This window comes from Tripterygium wilfordii, chromosome 15 (genome assembly GCF_013401445.1).
Source record: "Tripterygium wilfordii isolate XIE 37 chromosome 15, ASM1340144v1, whole genome shotgun sequence".
Taxonomy (NCBI): domain Eukaryota; kingdom Viridiplantae; phylum Streptophyta; class Magnoliopsida; order Celastrales; family Celastraceae; genus Tripterygium; species Tripterygium wilfordii.
This window is the reverse complement of record NC_052246.1, coordinates 12,439,495-12,460,433: the sequence shown is the minus strand read 5'-3', so window position 1 is coordinate 12,460,433 and position 20,939 is coordinate 12,439,495. Positions and strand designations below refer to the sequence as shown.

Sequence of the window (20,939 nt, the reverse complement as noted above, 5' to 3'; positions counted from 1 at the left end):
CTTAATTTTATAGTTGTGGTTGCATTGATTGATAAACCACCCATCCTCTCCCTCTCTCTCAAGAACAACTGTATAATACTGTGAGAAATGGCAACCAAAATTGCAATAAATTTACAAATTCTACTCATCATCATCGTCATCGTGTTGATCATCATCTATTTTGATGCAAGTGATGCGAGGAAACGCGCAAAACGTCGGTCAGTAAACAATGGTTCATTTCACTTCTACAAAACAAGCTTAAGGTGGCCGAGGACCTATTGCAACACTAAATCAAGGAAAAGTTGTGAAACTCCGATCGTATCTCGTTTTCTTGTGCACGGCCTTTGGCCTGCTTACCTCAACCCTCATGAAACCGTACCGCCTTTCAACATCAGCGGATGCACCACCACTCAACCCACCCCAAAATACGGTATCAATGTATGTATACGCACACACACACACAGAGGCAGAGCAGTAGTAGTATTATTTTCATTTGATATATAATATACCTAGTGGTTCCAAGCCAGGCTTCATTTTTCGGATCAAGAATACAAGATAAGAAAACCTATTGGTCGGACCCTATCGAGTACAGCAACATGGAGACGAATATGAGAGCGTGGAAATACCAGTGGGTGAATCATGGCATGTGTTGGGCGTACCCAGTTGAACCACTCTTGTACTTCGATGCACCAGTAGATTATATTAAGAACCATGACTTGCTCCAAATCCTTGCTGCAGCAGGTAATCTCAACATTTTCTGTTTTTGTTATGTATAGTAAAGAGATTACAATTAATGTCATCTTTTTAAACCCGAGTTGGTTCATGGCATTCTATTTAAACCCATGAGCCATGGGTTCAAGACGCCACACTTCCTGGCAAATATGCCAGCGAGAAGCACCCTGTGCACGGGTCCATGGGTTTTACTCTTCCGAGGTGAGCCCTTGTTAGAAAAACTCCCGAGGATGCGCCACACGATTCCAGAGGTTTAGTGCACCAAGATGGGCTCGAAGAGCCCTGTCTTGAGGAGATTCCCACAATACACAAAAAAAAAATGATTTTAAACCAACAAAATAAGTGGGCTTTCTGTCTTTTTTTCTACAGGCCCTACTATCATTCCAGTCACTGATCACAAGTATGATCGAGACCATATTGCTCAAACACTCATTGATGCAATTGGAGGGATTCCAGAGATTGACTGCTACCAGAATGACCTGTGGCAGATCAGGGTCTGTTTTGATAAAAGCAATCAAGTGATGAACTGCCCTATCAAATTCCATACCGGATGCAATCAGGATATAGGATTTCCTCCGGCATAGAACGGAAGCCAAGATTTTGATTCTTGGGTCTATATCTCAAGGTCAGCTATGTAGTCTGCTACAGCCCCTTACATAGATTGTACCACAGAAACACAATCAAAATAAGATCAGAATAAGACTTCTTTTTTTAACAAAACTACCACATAACAATTCCTGCATACATAAATACGTAATTAATCTCACACAAAGTATAAAGGAATTGTAGAGTTTGGCCCAATCGAGTGGTAGACAGTATAAACAGAGATTGTACAAATCGCTATAGAACAAGAAACACCAATCATTCAAGGATAAGCTTCTCTAACCAGCACAAATAAACAGGTTGATCATTCTGTTTCAACTAACATATGCTAATTTCTGGCAACGACTTCAAACTACAAGCTAAATCTACAACAATCCAACATAAAAAAACAAGCATCATGACTCATGAGGAAAATATGCTACTAATGAAATGGCCTTGTCAAAGGAGGCGTCCGCGCTGATCAGCAAGATTCACAACAGCAAAACTATTTTCACAGATTGATTCTTCAAATTTTCAACCATTTAATCAACATGTCCAAAATTTTAATAGTGCTTGGCACAGACAAATGCCTTGTGAGCAAACATCGGAAATCACTGATGCCTCTATGACACACAGACACCCATCAATCAAGACAAGCACCATCAGACCATCAATGGCATGTCAATGACAGACAGGAAAATGTACAACAGTATGATCAAATAAGATATACAACTACAGAGTATACATATATCATGCAGATCACTGCAACTATTTTGTTGGAACGGATGCAAGAACAAGGAAACCATTCAAAATTTCCAAATCTTAAGGCTTTTATTAACTATTTGAATCCACATTAACTGTTCATAGAGCTTCTTAAACCAAGCTTAAGAATCCAAAAAACGTATAAACTGTAACAGATTGAAAACTGTTTCTAAATCAAAATTCAAACTACGGTGCGAATATTCCGAAAGAAACTGACTATTTGTTCAAGCTTACCACAACTCCAAATGCCAATAGAACAATGAACAACATTTATAAGGGAAACAACCATTGATTAACAGTATAAAATCAGCAATCCAGTTGCAGCAAAGGCCCTTTACAACTAAATTCCATAAGAGCAAATAAAACACCCAAACAGATGAACAGATCATAAAAATGATAAAACATTACAATTCTTAAGAAAAGAAATATGCCCATAAATAGATCCAAAATAGTTTTAACAACCAAGACCTTCAATCTTAGCAAACTGATACATATAATGCAAGAAATAAATGTCTCACCAAAACATTGCTAGAACTCGTTTCAAAAGACCATCTGATCCAACAAAAACTAGCAGCAAACAAAACAATTCAAAACCTAAGCTTGGTAAAAAACCACCTGTTCTTGCCCGTCTTGAATCGCTCCTCGAACTTGGCCTTGGTCTCCTTGCAAGCTGCGACCTTCTTGTCCTTGCTCTGCAAAGAATCGAGGGCCACAGTGTCCTTCAAATCCACATCGAGGGTGTAACGCGTAGGCATCAAGTGTTGGTAGTTGACAAGCTTGACGAAGCACTTGACTCGTGACTTCTTTGCCGTCTTCTTGGCCGAATCCTTCCTGATGACCTTCGCCGGGTACTTCTTTATCCCTGCAACCAAACAGTGGCCATATGCACGGTCGCGAGTGCCGTCGTCAAAATTCTTGACAATGACAGCCTTGCGGCCCGCATAGCGGCCCTGAAGGATAATCACTGCCTTATTTGGTTTCAAAAATTTAACCATTTCTTCTTCTTTCTCTCCTGCTCCCCTCTCTGGCTCTAAACCTAGGCAGTTGTTGACGGCGATGGAGAGCGCAAAATAGACCCCATATATATTCTGTTCGAACTTCGAAGCGAAACCCTTTGTCATGCCACGCTTATGGGCTTTTTTTGTTGGGCTCCATGCGAGAGCCAATGTAAGTCGGCCTTTTGGAGAATGGGTTACAGCCCAATAATTATTGGGCTATATATTCCGTTCGAAGTGAAACCCTAGGTCTGGGGTCTTGCTGAGCTTATGGGCTTTTATTGGGCTCTATGTGAGAGACAATGTCAGCCAGCCTTTGTGGAGAATGGGTTAGAGCCCAATAATTATTGACTTAATGTGAGATAAGAGCTCCCATCAAAGTCTCTTTAACATATTTTATATTTTAGTTACTCAAATATCATTTTTTTTGACAATTTACAGTACTTTTTTGTTCAACAACCAACTGTATCGACATCGCTATCCTAAATCTCTATAAAATTAAATATTACTTATTTATATTAATTTTTTAGAATGACGACTCCACCACGTTTATTATATTTTATACTTAGATATCGTAATAGTGAATCTCTAAATGTAGAGAGCTAGAGACTCACTAGACGAAAGTTGTATTTTTAAAATTCATAACAGATTCTAATGTAAAACCATTTCTTGCTCAAATCTATAATTTTGGATCTCAATTTTAACCATTTACGTCAATTTACGAATACTGATGCAAGTGCTCTATAGGTTATGATTTATAAATTAACCAATTGGGTTTGTGGTGATCATAAATATTCGTATCCAGATGAATCATCGAATGCCAAAAGTCTGATAATGAGTTTGATTTCCACTAAAAAATTATCTAAAATTTTCACAATATATATATATATTCATTATTGCGTTATCGATGGTAAATAGGTGATGGATGACAATTGCCTACTTGATGAAAGGTGTCTGATAACCATATAATTAGACAACCAAATATTGTAGCATGTGACATGCATTTGTATTACCGATTATCATATTATATATCCATTCTGTCCTATATATGTAATTGGCTTCGTTTGTGAAGTAGAATATAATTAAATTCCATCTAGTGAAGGTAGACCTAACATGCCAATTTTGACCATATATAATTTATGGTCTTATGAAAGTGATAATTAATGTGCCACAAAGCCAGAAAAACATTAATGGAGACAGAACCAAAGACAAATTATATGGTATAGCTGGAAAGAATTCTATATATATATATATATATGAAGCCACCATATAGAACAGAAAAAAGTGTATGGCGTGAACGTAGACATTACATGACTAAAATAAAAACTACAAGACAAAAAGGTCTGAAACAAAACAATCCAACTAATGTATAAAAGAAATCACAAATGACAGAATAATTGATAAATCCAGAGAGTGGATTTGTATCAATTAGAAGCAGATGTCCAGGGCACAACAGCAACACAGGGCGGCACAACTGCACAGTAGTCAATAAAAGTGAAAAATATTAGTAGTTAATACAGAAATTATTAATTAACACAAATTATCGTAATTAGGTAGAGATTAGACAGCGACCGCTTACCAACCCTTCCAGAAGCCATCGCCTCTGGACTTGGTCTCAATTGGAGCATGACTTTGTGGTATGCCTGTGCCGTCCTTCATTGGATAACCGGCCGGTGGTGGTGCCACGTATATTGGTGCGGTGGATGGTGGCGGCGGTGGGTATGCCTCTGTAAAATTCAGTTTAAACAAATCATCAATCCTTAATCTCAACATATAATCAAAATTACGGAGACAAATCTTGCATATGCACATGGATATAAACTCGAAACATTCAATGAGCAAGTGAGATAAAGAAATTTGCGTTACCTGCAGACTGGTTCTGATTGTATTGATTCATCTTGGATTTCGTTTCAAGAAAAAGCCCTTCAAGAACAGATCAATGAAGTATTGTGTAGTTGAAGAAGACAAATAGAAAAGACTTATGAGAGGATGAAGATTGTGTTTGTAATGGTGAATTGCAGTTGATATATATAGAGAGACGAGAGACGAGAGAGAAAGGAAAGGAGGAGTTGGTACAGGTGTTTACTTGGGAGGAAGGGTTTGCGAGAGACCGCGTGACAAACAATATTTAATATTACCGCGTTTATTAATAAAGTTTATATTATCAAAAATAATAAAAATCACAACAGTTCATATTTCAGTCATCTTGATTTTGTGGACTATACATGGTATCTATGAAATCATGTACGTATAACTCAATAGTTGATATAATTGAGATATCAACGGTCGGTCGCTGAAATCCTAACAACCGTTGTATTATTCTTTATTTGTCATCTCTAAATAATTAAATAAATAAAAGTCGTTTGTCGAGTGCCACCTGTTCATGTCAACACGTGGCATGACATTAATAAAATTTGATGCTTTCAAGTTTCAACCGTGTAAGAAATTGTTTTACTCCAATAGAAAAAAACAGAAGCTGATAGTTACGTATAAGTTAAGGAAATTAGATTTTTAAAAAAGATAATATATAAAATATGTCTATCTTCAACTACTCGTGACAAGTGGCAGAAAAAAAAAACAGTGTTAAATAATTCATATAGTGATAGTCCATGAGAATTTAAGTATTTTAAACGAAATTTTAAAACATTTTCACTCTCAAAAATCAAAATACATGTTAGATTTTAAAAAAAAATTACATATTCAAAATAAGCACATAAAACTATTTCTAACAAGATCTATTGTCGATGAGTTTTATCGGGTAAATCTTAATTCCATTGTTTTTTTAAATAGAATTTCAAAAACAAATTAATTCAACACTAAAATAATGAATTCTGCACTGTACTTTAAAAAACAATAGAATTTATATTAGAACAATAAATTTTAGGCAATGAATTATGAGATAAACGAGTGAAAATAAAACTATTACATAGATTAAATTAATGAAATAGACATGTTGTGCTACCAAACTAATGGTTACATGTCATTTTTGAAAGAAAAAGAACTGAGTTCTGTTGTTTGGGTCGGTGAGTCTCAAATGGATAAAGTTGGTTTTCAGTTGGATTAATTACATGCAAGAACAAGAGTCTCTTATCATATCAGGCATTTGGAGTTTAGTTTTGATTCAAACACAATTGGAAGTTTGGAACTTTTTCTTTGATGTGAACATAAGAGTCAAAATACAGGATTAGTTGTTAGATGAATACGTGTAGTCGTAGTAGTTTGGTTGAGCTGCCTGCCAAGCAATGCATAAGTATGAACGAGGGGCAAATGAGTCATTGGTTGAGTGGCAATGACTTTGCATGTCCCTGACTGAGGTCATGAGTTCTAGTCTCACCTCCTCCGAATATTTATAAGGAGGTGTGTGGGTTTCGTCTGCCCCTACGTGGGCTTGATAGTTTACCCCTGCGTGGGCTTGATTTGTGCCTCTTGCATGGGGCCTGTTGACACCTGTACTTTCATAGGCTTGATCTGGTGGTGTGTCGTATATTGTTTGTAGTTGTACTCAAAAAAAGTATGAACGAGGGAGTCCAGTCAAAGCAGCTGCCAGATAACTACAAGCTTGCTGACCTGGCTTCCATGTAATTGGAGGACTACGCCAATACTCTCTCTCTTTGGAATCGTATTCCCTCACAGTGAGATCATATTATATCATATGCTCATTCTTTTGGTATGACTGACCACTTTATCTAGAAGCCAAACTAAACGACTCTTTGTCAGCTGTACATTATAACGAGAGTATTCAAAGTCTTAAATGCTTTTCGGCCCATTGGACCATATGAATTAGTGACCTGAAAAGGCCCAAGTTGCTCAGCCTCAATAAACCTGGCGAAATGAATAAAACAATGGAACTCGGCTTCTTAAACCGTGCAATAGTGCTAGGTAAATTATGCAAGTTTAAATCTCTTAAACGAAATTTTAAAATATTTTAAAATTGCATATATAAAATCAATGCATAAAGCTCTTTCTAACAAGATCTATTGTCGATGAATTTTATCGGTAAAATCTTAATTCCATTGTTTTTTTTCAATGGAATTTCAAAAAAACAGTGAATTCAGAACTAAAACAATGAATTATAGATTGTGCTTTAAAAAACAATGAAATATATATTAAAATAATAAATTGTCGACAATGAATTCTAGGATAAAAGAATGGAATAATACTATTCTATTGATTAAATCAATGGAATAAACATGTTGAGCTCTCATGGGCTACCAAACTGATGAGCTGCATGTCGTTTTCGTAAACCATGCATGTGTGTTGGAAACTAAAGTCCCGTATCGAAAGATTGTGGCAAACAATCCAATCTAACTTATAAACAATGGCCCATCTTCTTCCCACTAAAAGACGCATTTTCTAATAAAATGACAAAATTGTGTGGGTTCGATGTATTATCGGGAATCGGATAACCCAAAAAGAAAAATATCTCTAGTGGATTGGATTGGACCATGTTGTAAGAATATGTGTGAAGAATGATGGTTCTTTACTTCTTTACCTCTATATATACATGCATCAAGCAGAGAAAACATTATTAGGTATTCTATCATTGACTCGGTCATTGTCATAAAATATGCCCAGCGGTGATTGAATTCAACTTTGTCACTATAGATGCCTCCGAATCTACAATCATTAAACAGTCAACCTTTTTTTTTTTTTGCCTTCTACAGCCAATCTTGAGTAACAAAACAAGGTCGAGGATGAAAGATTTGGACACCGGTGAGATGCCTATCAAAAAACCTCCGACGATCAAGTCAGTGATCAGAATAAGGTTAGGTAAAGCAAATATGTTGAAGATGTGTAAAGTATGGGATGCAAATATGAGATGCAAGGTAGAAGACGAGAAAGTTGGAGATCGGTTAAAGGTTCAAGGTACGAATACTGAATGCTTTGGTTGTATGAGTGAGTCAGTATGAACATGCCCTTTTGAACAAGGGGAGGGATTTTTATAGCGGGGTCTTAGGCGACCAAGACTGACACGAGGTACATGGGTACATGCTGCATATGATTGTGGGAAGGTGATGTCGGGTGTCAAGGCACGTGACTTGTTTTGGTTGGTCGAGGACGAGATCGTATGAGAGTCAGGCGATTCAATGTCGGGCAGTGGTTATAGGTCTTCTAATTTGGCATGCCTAGCTCAGAGGTTGTATTTGGTCTTAGTCAAGCTTAACAAGACCCATGAGAGTCTTGAGCTAAGCCCAACAGGCCTATAGCCTAAGCAGCATACAATGAGGCCCATCATAGTATAATGGCCCTAAATACGTCCTGGTCCGGACCATACAATAATTTGTCGAACAAAGTTGCTTCACTGAAACCACTCAATTAGGCCAACCCATGATATTGCTAGTATTTGGATCTTATTGCAAGCATTCAATACCCAAAACTTAGATAACAAGCACGATCCATTGGGCCATGATTTTGGGCTTGACAAGTACGTTGATAGTGATGATGAGCGAAAAAAATAGACCCTACAATAATTATGATATCGAAAATGACATGTAATCCATCAATTTTGTAGCTTATGGGATCCCAATAGAGAGTACTATTGGGATGAATGACTTCTTGGAAATGTAAAATCGTGCGGATATGATGTATCTATTGGAACCGGACAACCAAAGCGAACAATATTGTTGATGTGTATATGAGCTGAAAATTCTAATAGGACTAAAAAAATGAAAAAAAAAATGAAAAACACAAACACTAAAACGAACATCACCATATGCTCCTGAACGACACCGTATTATACCAGATATCGTCGAACAATTGTTGAATGAATCCGACTCCACCGATATATGTCGGGTAACAAAGACTGAACATAAAAAAGACACATATTACAACTTGAATCTACAACAAGATCTTGACTTCCCATTCAACAAGAGATGCCGAACTCCCTTAGATATGAAAATCTCATTACTATAAAACAAAATATATGTCGTTAAAACACACCAGAAACGTCGATGATCGAAGATCCGTAACAGATGGAGGAAATCTAAAGCCGGACAAGAGGAGCCCAACAAAATCCTTATTCAACACAAAAACAAAACTCTCAACAGTTTTAGATTGAAAAAGGGCATATCAAACCCGTGGGAGGAAGAGAAGAGTCAGATCTCTCCTCCTCCCCAATGGTTTTGAAGATGAGAGTAGTGAGAGTTGAGAAGTTTTTTCTTATAGATAGATGAGAGAGACAGGGCGTAACATCACCAAAATAAACTTTCATACATATAGCATAAAGTATATGGTGTGAAAATAGAGATTACTTGACAAAAATAAAAACTACAAGCCAAAAAGTCCAGAAACAATTAAAAAACAATCCAAATAATGTATATAACATATTACACAATAATTGATAAAGCCATAGATATTTCAAGAAAACAAAGCAAGCAAGCCGTCTCTCATTAATTAGTCATCGTCTCATCAGTAAATCCACCACACAAATTTGTCACCAACGAAGCGCAATCGACTAAACAACTGTACAAGTCAATAAAACACGTAGTACTAATAATAATAATTAATATAGAAATTAATTGACGCGAATTATCGTTATTAGAGAGAGCGCTTACCTAAACCACTGGACGGCACTGCCTCCTCTGGTCTCGGTCTCAATTGAAGCACCAACCGTTATCGGATAACCAACAGGTGGTGATGCCACCAATGTTGGTAAGGGGGATGATGGTGGCGCTGGGTATTCCTCTGTAAAATTCAGATTAAACAAATTAACTCTTAATTTTAACATAATCGAATAGTGAAATGAAAACCCCTACAAAAGAGACTACCAAAGAGAAATCAACTAAACTAGTGAGATAAATGTTAGAAATCCAGCCCAATCACATTAACAATATTGTCCACCAGATTTACCGGTTCTCTTAGATACATCAGGAATGCACTTTGTTCTTACTACACCGTCTTACTTAATGGTACTTAGATCTAAGGAAAAAAGGCATTGCTAATGGAGAGGGGCCGGGACTTTCTTAATAAATCGCATTGCTTGAGTTTACCCAAGCAATATGTGGGATATTTAACAAGTCCTGATACTTCAGAATTTATGAATTGAGTTATGTCAGATCAAATAAGTGGACTAGTAGAAATCCGTCCAATTGAACCGAGATTAGGCTCTGTTATCATGTTAATTTGAAAAAAAGTACAAGAGAAATAGAAAGAAAAAAAAAGAAAAGAAAGTGGTAAAAGTCTTGGCCCAATCACTTGAGAGGTGTTATTCACTATGGGCCTAATGATCGAAGATTGTGTTACCTGCATATTCAACCTGATTGTCTTCGCTCATCTTGATTCGGTTTCAACAAAAAGACCTTCACAAACTGATCAATAAAGTATTGTACACTTGAAGGAGACGGAGAAAAGGCCTATAAGAGGCTGAAGATGTTATGGTGAATTGGAGTGGATATATATAGAAGAATTCTAACATAAACATCTAATATAAGAGTGTAAAATAAGAGTTTATGTTCACACCATTAATTTGAAACATGTGGGATCCAAAGCAGTAGACTCAACTTGTCATCTCATTCATCCACACCATTAAAACGTAACTCTTATTTTACTCTCTTATATTAGACTCTTATATGACTCATGATAATTTCATTGTTTTACTACGTGATGTCACTTTTTTTTTTTATCAATTCATGATTGGATGAGAATAATTTTAAATTTTAAATTATAAATTCAATATTTTCATACCAATCACACATAATTTGGCAACATATCCCATAAGCATATGACATACTAAAGCGATTGAATATTTTATTGCGTGCTACATTTTAGGTCAACTAAGTGTTGTGACATTTATTATTTTCTGTGTTTTTTTCTTTTATTTGATGACTTGAAGTTTTAATCTTGTAAGAGATTGGTTTACTTTTAGAAAAAAGAAAAAAAAACTGATAATTACGTTTCAGTTAAGGAAATTAAATAAAAATATATATAAAATAAGATCATCATGAATGGATTGTAACAAGTTGCAGGAAAAAGTTACATGGAATAATCAAGAGTATCTATCAAAAATTAAGGATTCGTTAGAGACTTAGAGCATTCACATGGGTCTTGTCAAGGTAGTTGAGTAGGAATTGACAATTTATTGAGAACCACAAAAAAAGGAAATGAGAATTTATTATGAATTATCAATTTATCAGTAGTGCTAAGTAATCAATGGGAGCAGAAGTGTTTTAAATGAAATTTAAAACGTTTTAACTCTTAAAATACATGTTAAATTTTAAAATAAATTACATATTCGGAATCAAAGCATGAAGCTCTTTCTAACCATATCAATTGACAATGAGTTTTATCGAGTAAATATTAATTCCATTGTTTTTTTAATGCAATTTCAAAAATAATGAATCCAAAACTAAAATAATTAATTCTAAACTATGCTTTAAAAACAATGAAATTTATATTAAAACAATAAATTTTAGACAATGAGTACTGGGATAAAATAGTGGAACAAAACTATTACATTGATTCAATCAATGGAATAAACTTGTTGAGTTCCCATGGGCTACTAAACTGAAGGGTTACATGTCATTTTCGACAATTTATTGAGAACCATGAAAAAAGAAAATGACAATTTATTACTTTTTTTTCTTATGGTGATACTAATGAATAGATTGGTGAAGTAAACCATTAGGTAGGATTAGGGGTCGACATCGGGTCGGCCTAGAAATTTAAGGTCAATGTAGACTGACCATTCATGTCGGGTTTTAAACAAAATGGCTATCCAAACTCTGCCTGGACCCAGATGAGTCGAGCCTTGGGTCGAGCTTCTATCAAATGTCAACTTGAGATCACTAGCAATTTGGGGCAAAGTAGTTACAAGGAGCTTCGGTTGAGACTTTTATAGAGGGTAGAATCTACAATCAAATATTTGTATTGTTGAGTCACTTGCAACCTGTGTCGTGGACAAAAGATCCGGGATAAGAATATTGCATCGGTGTGGTACCTACCAAAGATACTTCGATGCTCAAGTTAGAGTGATAATCCAAGGTCCTGTTGAGACAGTAATCAAATATAAAGACAATGAATATAAACTAGTCTAGAATGTGGTTCAAAGATTGGGATAAAGGTTGCGTCGAAGACAGAATGTTGATCAGAAAGTCAAGGCCAGAGGAGGAAGCAGCCAAAGAAGAAGAGGCAGAAAATCCCTCTCTCTTGGCAGGATTTTGCTATTTATATTGTAGTATTGGAGGCACATGTATGGATGATAGTCATTCAATCCTTACCAGGTTACCGTTAGAGACAAACCATACTTTTCTCATGACTCTGCTCTGACCCTTCTGACGCTACTCTATGATGGGATGTGGGATGACTCTAAATGTTAGAGGCTACACCAATTGTGCTAGCGGGTAGGTTGAGGATATCTTCTTGTGTCAGGATCAAACCAACCAGATCACTTCCTGCAACACTCCAAGTATGTACATATATGAGAGTCAGAGAATCAAAGGATGAGACCGTGACAAGCTCAGGTCGAAGAGAAGACAATGTCATTGTTGGCTTCGACGTTGCCTCTAGATCATCGACTGTCGAAGACATGTGTCTTCAACAACGTTGTTTGGGTCGATTAGAGTTTGGGCCTTTATTGTTGTTGGGTCTATGCTATTTTTTGTCATTACAATTTTCTTATTGGTTAAATTTTGAAGTTTTTCGGTCTGTTCATGCAGCTAGAGAAAGACAATGGATCTGACCCACTCGGGAGATCATCAATACCATAAATTGCGAGTAGGAATTTTTCGAAAATTTGACAAATATAAAAAAAACCAATACTACAAGTTGTAGTACAGACATGGAGACAAGTCTTAAGTGTACAAGATTACAGCTCTACCTAGTTAGCTAGTGAACGGAAGCCAAATATCTAAGTAGATTCATATAGATATATAATTTATGAGTAAATATGTAATTCGAGGTATCGGACAATTGCTCTGGCTTCGGGATTGACTCGAATTTAACCCACGAGGTCGAGCTTGGGGTCGGGCCCAACCCAAAAATTAAAAACCAAGCCTGCCCATAAGTCATTTCAGGCTTGGGCCGGGTTTTGGCTCATGGACTGTTTGGTGACTCTGAAGTAGGACCACTAGTTTTGGGTATCACTAAAGACACAAGTGACCCCTTAAATCCAGGCTATCTGAAACCAAGTCGCCTTTGGTGTTCCATTTCTTATGAAATGGGAGTATAATTAAGGATGCTGCCTTGTCAAAAACAACCCAACAAATGGCTTTGTGCATCAATTTAGGGGGTGTGATAATGCAGTAAGGAAATTGACCTGGACAGACTTCTTATGCTGTGACTTGAAGTAATTGAAGATTTCAATGACAGGGCGGAAGCTATACTTGTCAACAAGCAATTCGGAGAGGATCCTTGGAACCAAAGGATCATAGAATTTGGCCATTTTCAGATCACCAAACTATATATCCGCCTAAAAGAAAGGGAGAAAAAAAAAACAAGCAATCGTTCAAATCTAACACAGACTCTGTTTGTTTCTGGGAAATTTTGGAAAACTCTAAGTAGCAATATTAGTATGTCGTAATTTCAACACAAACATCGCATTACCATTACTAGAATTGCATTGACACATTTCCTCGAGCATCTGGTGAGCACGAAAACGTTTTGCTTATGAATGCAGATTAGAGCAAGTGAGCAACACCAAGCAACAATCATCAACTCGCACCAACAGTACTCCTTCTTGAAAACGTGGAGGGCCTGCACTGAGCAATGGCGTTCCTGAGTTTATGGAGGCCCTGAGCAAACTCTAAAAAAAGGGCCTCTTAATTATTTTTTTCCCGTTATCATTATATAGTTTTTAAAAGTCTAACTCTAAAAAAAATAGTACTTAAATGTGATTCTTCTAACATTTTTGAGATGCAAAATCATGAATTACTTTAATATAATCAATTTTTATCGCCAAATCACTTTCTATAGACAACATAGCTAACACATTTAACATTTCTTGCAACATGGTGGACCAAATATATGATTTTATCAACTTCAAATTTGAAAAACTTCTCTCTACAAAGGCTACCGTTACTGGAATAGTAAACAATATTTTATACACAATCCATCCATGATTGAATTCAGCTTTGTCACTATAGATGCCCCTGAATCTATTATCATTAAACAATCAACTTATTTTTTTTTATCATTCTAAATCCAATCGTGAGTAACAAAGCAAGGTTGAGGATGAAAGATTTGGACACTGGTGAGGTGTCTACCAAAGAACTTCCGAAGATCAAGTTGGTGATTAGAAGAAGGTCATGTAAAGCAAATATGTTGAAGATGTAAAGTATGGGATGCAAGGTAGGAGACGAGAAAGCTGGAGATCGGTTAAAGGTTCAAGGGTACAACTACTGAATGTTTTGGCTGTGTGAGTGAGGCCGTATGAACATGCCCTTTTGAACAAGGGGAGGGATTTTTATAGCGGGGTCTTGGGCGACCAAGACTGACAGGAGATACATGGGTATAGGCTGCAGATGATCATGGGAAGGTGAAGTCAGGTGTCAAGGCAAGTGGCTTACGAAAGTCAGGCGACACAGTGTCTGATAGTGGTTACAGATCGTCTGATTTGGCACGCCTGGCTCAAAGGCCATATTTGGTCTTAATCAAGCTTAACAAGACCCAAGAGAGTCTTGAGCTAACCCAATAGGCCTAAAGCCTAAGCAGTATACAATGTGGCCCATCATAGTATAATGCCCCTAAATACGTCATAGTCCGGACCATACAATAATTTGCCGAACAAAGTTGCTTCACTGAAACCACTCAATTAGGCCAACCCATGATTTTGACAGCATTTGGATCTTATTGCAAGCATTCAATACCCAAAACTTGGGCTTGACCAGTATGTTGATGGCGATGATGAGCGAAAAAATAGCCCCAACAACGATTCTGAGAAGAGTTTTATACATATAAACTTAAAAAATTAAAGTTTTTTTCTTAAAAGGACGTAGACATGGAATGGTTTTATTAAGTTACCCGATAAATTGGATAAATGAGGCCCGTAGACTTTCGTGCCACCATAAATATGGAATACAATCAAGAGGACTAAAAAAAACTAAAATACATAAACACTACAACGGTCATCGTCAAACACTCCTAGACAATGTTGTATTATACCAAATATTGTCGGACAATTATCCCTCATTATAAAAGATAATATATGTCCTCAGAGCATGCCAGAAGCATAGATGATTGAAGATCCAAGACAAATGGAGGAGATCTAAAGCCGGAGAAGAGAAACCCTGTAAAATCCTTATTCAACACAAAAACATTACAAAATTAAACAGTTCGATCTAAATTGAGAAAGGGCATATCAAACCCATGGGAGGAGAAGGAGAAAGAGGTGGGGTGGAGGAGAATAGTAGTCGGATCTCTCATCCTCCCCAATAGTTTTGAAGATGAGAGTTGTGAGAGTTGAGAGGTTTTTTCTTTTAGAGAGAGGTTAGAGAGAGAGAGCGCCGTAACATCACCAAAGCAAAAATTTTATACATATAAACCCACCATAGAACATAAAGTATATGGTGTGAAGATAGAGATTACATGACCAAAATAAAAACTAGAAGCCAAAAAGTCCAGAAACAATTAACTTAACAATCCAAATAATGTATATAACAAATGACACAATAATTGATAATCCAGAGAGTGAGTTGTGTCAATTGGGCTGGGCTTAGAAAGCACGCTTCCATGTAATTTTATTTTGGAAACAAAATCTGTAAAGCCATTGATATTTCAAGAAAACAAAGCAAGCCGCCGTCTCTCAGTCATTAGTTTGCACAACTCATAGCTGTAATCATGCACGAAGCGCAAGTGGCGAAACAACTGTACAAGTCAATAAAACACGTGGTAATAACAATAATAATAATTAATATAGAAATTAATTGAGGCGAATTATTGTAATTAGAGAGAGAGTTTACCTACACCACCCCAAGACAGGCTCCATGGAGCCCCTGGTCTTGGTCTCAATTGGAGCATCACTTTGTGGTTGGACTGTGCCATCCCCCATCGGATAACCGACCGGCGGAGGTGCCACCAATGTTGGTAGCGCGGATGATGGCGGCGCTAGGTATGCCTCTGTAAAATTCATATTGAACAAACTAACTCTTCATTTTAACATAATAGAATAGTGAAATGAAATCCCCTACAAAACAGACTACCAAAGAGAAGAATCAAATAAGCTAGTGAGATAAATGTTAGAAATCCAACTCAAGCACATTAACAATATTGTCCACTCGGTTTATCGGTTCTCCCAGATGCATCAGGAATTCACTTTGTTGTTCTTACTTGACCGTCTTACTTAAAATTAGGGATGACAAAAAAAAATCGATCATATAACTATCGATACAGTACCCAATCCATTTAAAACTTGAAAACTAATCCTATAGGGTTTGGAAACGGTTTTGGTTTTGATTTTCAAACCCGTTATGGTTTAGGATCGGGTTTAGTTTTTGATATCAGGTTTATGGTACCCGAACCGTTTAATTAAAAAAATGAATTATAGTAATAACATTATAAATCATCTATATAAAGGTATACTACTATGATGCTAAATTTTAGCATGATCAAACATATTAAATAAAATAAAATAATATAATTATATAGATATTACATTCAAACTATAACAACAAAATAAGTCATATTATTTTTTAAAAATTTTGAATTATACATTTATAGAAAAATAAAAATATTAAAAGTTAAAGGGTAAACGGGTACTCGATGGTAAACGGTTCTGGTTTTGAAAATTTAAATGGTTTTGAAACGATTTTGGTATTGAGTAATTTAAATGGAAACGGTTTTGATATTCACTAATTGGAAGGGTACCCGATCCGTTGTCATCCCTACTTAAAACTTGTTGTTTGAGCTATATCAGACCCAATAAATGAATTAGTAGAAATTAGTCCAATTGAATCGAAACTAGACTCTGATATGATGTTATAATTCGAAGAAAGTACGAAGAAATAGAAAGGGAAAAAAAAATGTAGTTAAAGTCTTGGCCCAGATATTATTCACTTTGGGCCTAATGATCGGAAATTGTGTTACCTGCGGATTGATTCTGATTGTATTGGCTCATCTTGATTCCGTTTCCACAAAAAGCCTTTCACAAACTGATCAATAAAGTATTGTACACTTGAAGGAGAGAGAGAAGGCCTATAGGAGGCTGAAGATGTTGTCATGTGAATTGGAGTGGATATATATATAGACACACATGCAGGTTCTCTCACATGCGGACGCCCGTTCCCCAATCCGGCGGTGGTAGTACATGGATTGGCTAAGTGTGGGCCCCATCCTACGTGTATTGTTTACGGACGTCCCCACCAGGAACTCAAAGACATTGAATTGATCTGCCTTTCCTCGCATTTTCCATCTTGACTTGAACCCCTGAATCAATTATTTGCACAGTGAATAAATTTGTTATAATTGTGGTCGACCTCGCTGTTGTTGTCCTCGGGATGATGGATAGAGATTGGAGACTACTGATATGCTCAATGATTATCAACTTGGTGAATTAACTTTTGTTCCTATTGGGTGTTTATTTTATATTTATTTAATTCAATTTTTTGTATCAATTTGTCTATTTATAAATATTTTAATTAATTATCATTATTTTATAAATTAATTTTTATTTACACATTCATTTATATGCCTCTATTACAACTAAATGCATAATACCCCTGTACGTAATTTATCACAATATACTACACAAATAAAATGTTACCAGTAAAAATTCAACCAAACACTACACAGCATTCAAGCAACATATCTGTTACTAAAATTATTCAGCATTTCTACTACTATCATTTTTATTAGCATATCTACTAATTTGCAAATATTTTATCAAACTAGGCCTGTTGTGACATTTATTATTTTTTCTTTGTTTTTTTTTTTGATGGCTTCGAGTTTTAATCTGGTAAGACATTGGTTCACTTTTAGAAAAAGGGGAAAAAATCTGATAATTACGTTTCAGTAAAGGAAATTAAATAAAAAAATATATAAAATAAGATTATCATGAATGGGTTGTAACAAGTTGCAGGATAAAGTTAAATGGAATAGTCAAGAGTTCAGAGCATCCACATGCGTGTATGCCAAAGTGGGAATTGACAATTTATTGAGAACCAAAAAAAAAAGGATTTGTATTGCTGAGTCACTTGCAACTTGTGTCTTGGACAAACACACACTTGCAACATGTGTCTTGGACAAACATAGAGATGACGTTGCCTCCAGATTTGAAAATTTCATTATTATAAAACATTATATATGTCGTCGGAGTATGTCAGAAACGCCAATCATTGAACATCTGCGATAAATGCAGTAGATCTAAAATCGGAGAAGAGAAACCCTATAAAATACTTATTCAACACAAAAACATTACAAAATTAAACAATTCTAAATTGAAAAGGGGCATATCAAACCCATGGGAGGAGAAGAGTCGGATCTCTCATCCTCCCCGATAGTTTTGAAGATGAGAGTTGTGAGAGTTGAGAGGTTTTTTCTTATAGAGAGAGGTTAGAGAGGGAGAGCGTCGTACCATCACCAAAATAAAGTTTTATACATATAAACCAACCATAGAACATAAAGTATATGGTGTGAAAATAGAGATTACATGACCAAAATAAAAACTAGAAGCCAAGAAGTCCAGAAAAACAATTAAACTTAACAATCCAAATAATGTATATAACAAATGACACAATAATTGATAATCCAGAGAGTGAGTTGTGTCAATTGGGCTGGGCTTAGAAAGCACGCTTCCATGTAATTTTATTTTGGAAACAAAATCTGTAAAGCCATTGATATTTCAAGAAAACAAAGCAAGCCGCCGTCTCTCAGTCATTAGTTTGCACAACTCATAGCTGTAATCATGCACGAAGCCCAAGAGGCGAGACAACTGTACAAGTCAATAAAACACGTGGTAATAACAATAATAATAATTAATATAGAAATTAATTGAGGCGAATTATTGTAATTAGAGAGAGAGTTTACCTACACCACCCCAAGGCAGCATCCGTGGGGCCCCTGGTCTTGGTCTCAATTGGAGCATCACTTTGTGGTTGTACTGTGCCATCCCCCATCGGATAACCGACCGGTGGCGGTGCCACCAATGTTGGTAGCGCGGATGATGGCGGCGCTGGGTATGCCTCTGTAAAATTCATATTAAACAAACTAACTCTTCATTTTAACATAATAGAATAGTGAAATGAAATCCCCTACAAAACAGACTACCAAAGAGAAGAATCAAATAAGCTAGTGAGATAAATGTTAGAAATCCAACTCAAGCACATTAACAATATTGTCCACTCGGTTTATCAGTTCTCTCAGATGCATCAGGAATGCACTTTGTTGTTCTTACTTGACCGTCTTACTTAAAATCAGGGATGACAAAAAAATCGATCCTATAACTATCCATACAGTACTCGATCCATTTAAAACCTGAAAACTAATCTTATAGGGTTTGGAAACGGTTTTTGTTTTGATTTTCAAACCCGTTATGGTTTAGGATCGGGTTTGGTTTTTATATCAGGTTTAAGGAACCCGAACCGTTTAATTAAAAAAATGAATTATAGTAATAATATTATAAATCATCTATATAAATGTATACTACTATGATGCTAAATTTTAGCATGATCAAACATATTAAATAAAATAAAATAATATAATTATATAGATATTACATTCAAACTTTAACAACATAATAAGTCATGTTATTTTTAAAAATTTTGAATTATACATTTATAGAAAAATAAAAATATTAAAAGTTAAATGGTAAACGGGTACTCGATGGTAAACGGTTCTGGTTTTGAGAATTTAAATGGTTTTGAAACGATTTTGGTATTGAGTAATTTAAATGAAAACAGTTATGGTATTCACTAATTGAAAGGGTATCTAATCCGTTGTCATCCCTACTTAAAACTTATTGTTTGAATTATGTCAGACCCAATAAATGAATTAGTAGAAATTAGTCCAATTGAATCGAAACTAGACTCGAATATCATGTTATAATTGGAAGAAAGTACGAAGAAATAGAAAGGAAAAAAAAATGTAGTTAAAGTCTTGGCCTAGCTATTATTCACTTTGGGCCTGATGATCGGAAATTGTGTTACCTGCAGATTGATTCTGATTGTATTGGCTCATCTTGATTCCGTTTCCACAAAAAGCCTTTCACAAACTGATCAATAAAGTATTGTATACTTGAAGGAGAGAGAGAAGGCCTATAGGAGGAGGAGGCTGAAGATGTTGTCATGGTGAATTGGAGTGGATATATATATAGACACACATGCAGGTTCTCACATGCGGACGCCCGTTCCGCAATCCGGCGGTGGTAGTACATGGATTGGCTAAGTGTGGGCCCCATCCTACGTGTATTGTTTACGAACGTCCCCACCAGGAACTCAAAGACATTGAATTGATCTGCCTTTTCTTGCATTTTCCATCTTCACTTAGACCCGTGAATCAATGATTTGCACAGCGAATAATGAATTTGTTATAATTGTGGTCCACCTCACAGTTGTTGTCATCGGGATGATAGATAGAGACTGGAGACTACTGATATGGTCAATGATTATTAACTTGGTGAATTAACTTTCGTTCCTATTGGGTGTTTATTTCATATTTATTTAATTCAATGTTTTGTATCAATTTGTCTATTTATAAATATTTTAATTAATTATCATTATTTAATAAATTACTTTTTATTTATCCATACATTTATATGTCTCTATTACAACTAAAATGCATAATAGTCTTGTACGTAATTTATCACAATATGCTAAACAGATAAAATGTTACCAATAAAAATTCAATCAAACACTACACAACATTCAAGCAGCATATCTGTTATTAAAATTGTTCAGCATTTCTACTACTATCATTTTTGTTGGCATATCTACTACTTTGTAAATGTCTTATCAAACTAGGTCT

The 20,939-nt window shown here is 35.8% G+C and overlaps 4 protein-coding genes across 7 annotated transcripts; 1 reads left to right on the top strand and 3 right to left on the bottom strand.

Moving 5' to 3' along the window:
- The first annotated feature begins 87 nt into the window (after positions 1 to 87).
- LOC119979913 (ribonuclease S-2-like) lies at positions 88 to 1,295 on the top strand. The gene is made up of 3 exons (XM_038822535.1): positions 88 to 409; positions 493 to 720; positions 1,081 to 1,295. Exons 1-3 carry the CDS (start codon positions 88 to 90, stop codon positions 1,293 to 1,295), a joined length of 765 nt encoding a protein of 254 aa, XP_038678463.1.
- Positions 1,296 to 2,448: 1,153 nt separating this feature from the next.
- On the bottom strand, positions 2,449 to 3,132 carry LOC119980064 (60S ribosomal protein L27-3). The gene has a single exon (XM_038822721.1). The coding sequence runs from the start codon at positions 3,048 to 3,050 to the stop codon at positions 2,643 to 2,645; it is 408 nt and encodes a 135-aa protein (XP_038678649.1). The 5' UTR covers positions 3,051 to 3,132; the 3' UTR covers positions 2,449 to 2,642.
- A 1,139-nt stretch (positions 3,133 to 4,271) lies between these two features.
- On the bottom strand, positions 4,272 to 5,083 carry LOC119980065 (cysteine-rich and transmembrane domain-containing protein WIH1-like). The gene is made up of 3 exons (XM_038822722.1): positions 4,917 to 5,083; positions 4,630 to 4,777; positions 4,272 to 4,524 (listed from the first exon to the last, which is right to left on the bottom strand). The coding sequence occupies exons 1-3, from the start codon at positions 4,945 to 4,947 to the stop codon at positions 4,479 to 4,481; spliced, it is 225 nt and encodes a 74-aa protein (XP_038678650.1). The 5' UTR covers positions 4,948 to 5,083; the 3' UTR covers positions 4,272 to 4,478.
- Positions 5,084 to 15,490: 10,407 nt separating this feature from the next.
- Positions 15,491 to 20,286, bottom strand: LOC120016966 (cysteine-rich and transmembrane domain-containing protein PCC1-like). 4 transcript variants are annotated; one of them, XM_038869986.1, is made up of 3 exons: positions 20,123 to 20,277; positions 15,944 to 16,100; positions 15,491 to 15,848 (listed from the first exon to the last, which is right to left on the bottom strand). In XM_038869986.1, the coding sequence occupies exons 1-3, from the start codon at positions 20,151 to 20,153 to the stop codon at positions 15,794 to 15,796; spliced, it is 243 nt and encodes an 80-aa protein (XP_038725914.1). In that variant the 5' UTR covers positions 20,154 to 20,277; the 3' UTR covers positions 15,491 to 15,793. The 4 variants fall into 4 exon arrangements, with proteins under 4 accessions (XP_038725914.1, XP_038725913.1, XP_038725911.1 ...); XM_038869985.1 differs by lacking the exon at positions 20,123 to 20,277 and adding an exon at positions 17,067 to 17,220; XM_038869983.1 differs by lacking the exon at positions 20,123 to 20,277 and adding an exon at positions 17,067 to 17,215 and having other exon boundaries at positions 15,944 to 16,123.
- Positions 20,287 to 20,939: the final 653 nt, after the last annotated feature.

Excerpts from the sequence above, each read along its gene's own strand:
- LOC119979913 (XM_038822535.1), top strand. The coding sequence starts at position 88 with ATGGCAACCAAAATTGCAATAAATTTACAAATTCTACTCATCATCATC. Across the intron at positions 410-492 it reads TCAACCCACCCCAAAATACG|TGGTTCCAAGCCAGGCTTCA; the intron begins GTATCAATGTAT and ends TAATATACCTAG. Across the intron at positions 721-1,080 it reads CCAAATCCTTGCTGCAGCAG|GCCCTACTATCATTCCAGTC; the intron begins GTAATCTCAACA and ends TTTTTTCTACAG.
- LOC119980064 (XM_038822721.1), bottom strand. The coding sequence starts at position 3,050 with ATGGTTAAATTTTTGAAACCAAATAAGGCAGTGATTATCCTTCAGGGC.
- LOC119980065 (XM_038822722.1), bottom strand. The coding sequence starts at position 4,947 with ATGAATCAATACAATCAGAACCAGTCTGCAG. Across the intron at positions 4,778-4,916 it reads CAATCAGAACCAGTCTGCAG|AGGCATACCCACCGCCGCCA; the intron begins GTAACGCAAATT and ends TGAATTTTACAG. Across the intron at positions 4,525-4,629 it reads GATGGCTTCTGGAAGGGTTG|TTGTGCCGCCCTGTGTTGCT; the intron begins GTAAGCGGTCGC and ends ACTACTGTGCAG.
- LOC120016966 (XM_038869983.1), bottom strand. The coding sequence starts at position 17,200 with ATGACAACATCTTCAGCCTCCTATAGGCCTTCTCTCTCTCCTTCAAGT. Across the intron at positions 16,124-17,066 it reads CAATCAGAATCAATCCGCAG|TTTGTTCAATATGAATTTTA; the intron begins GTAACACAATTT and ends ATGAAGAGTTAG. Across the intron at positions 15,849-15,943 it reads CCTGTCTTGGGGTGGTGTAG|TTGTTTCGCCACTTGCGCTT; the intron begins GTAAACTCTCTC and ends TGACTTGTACAG.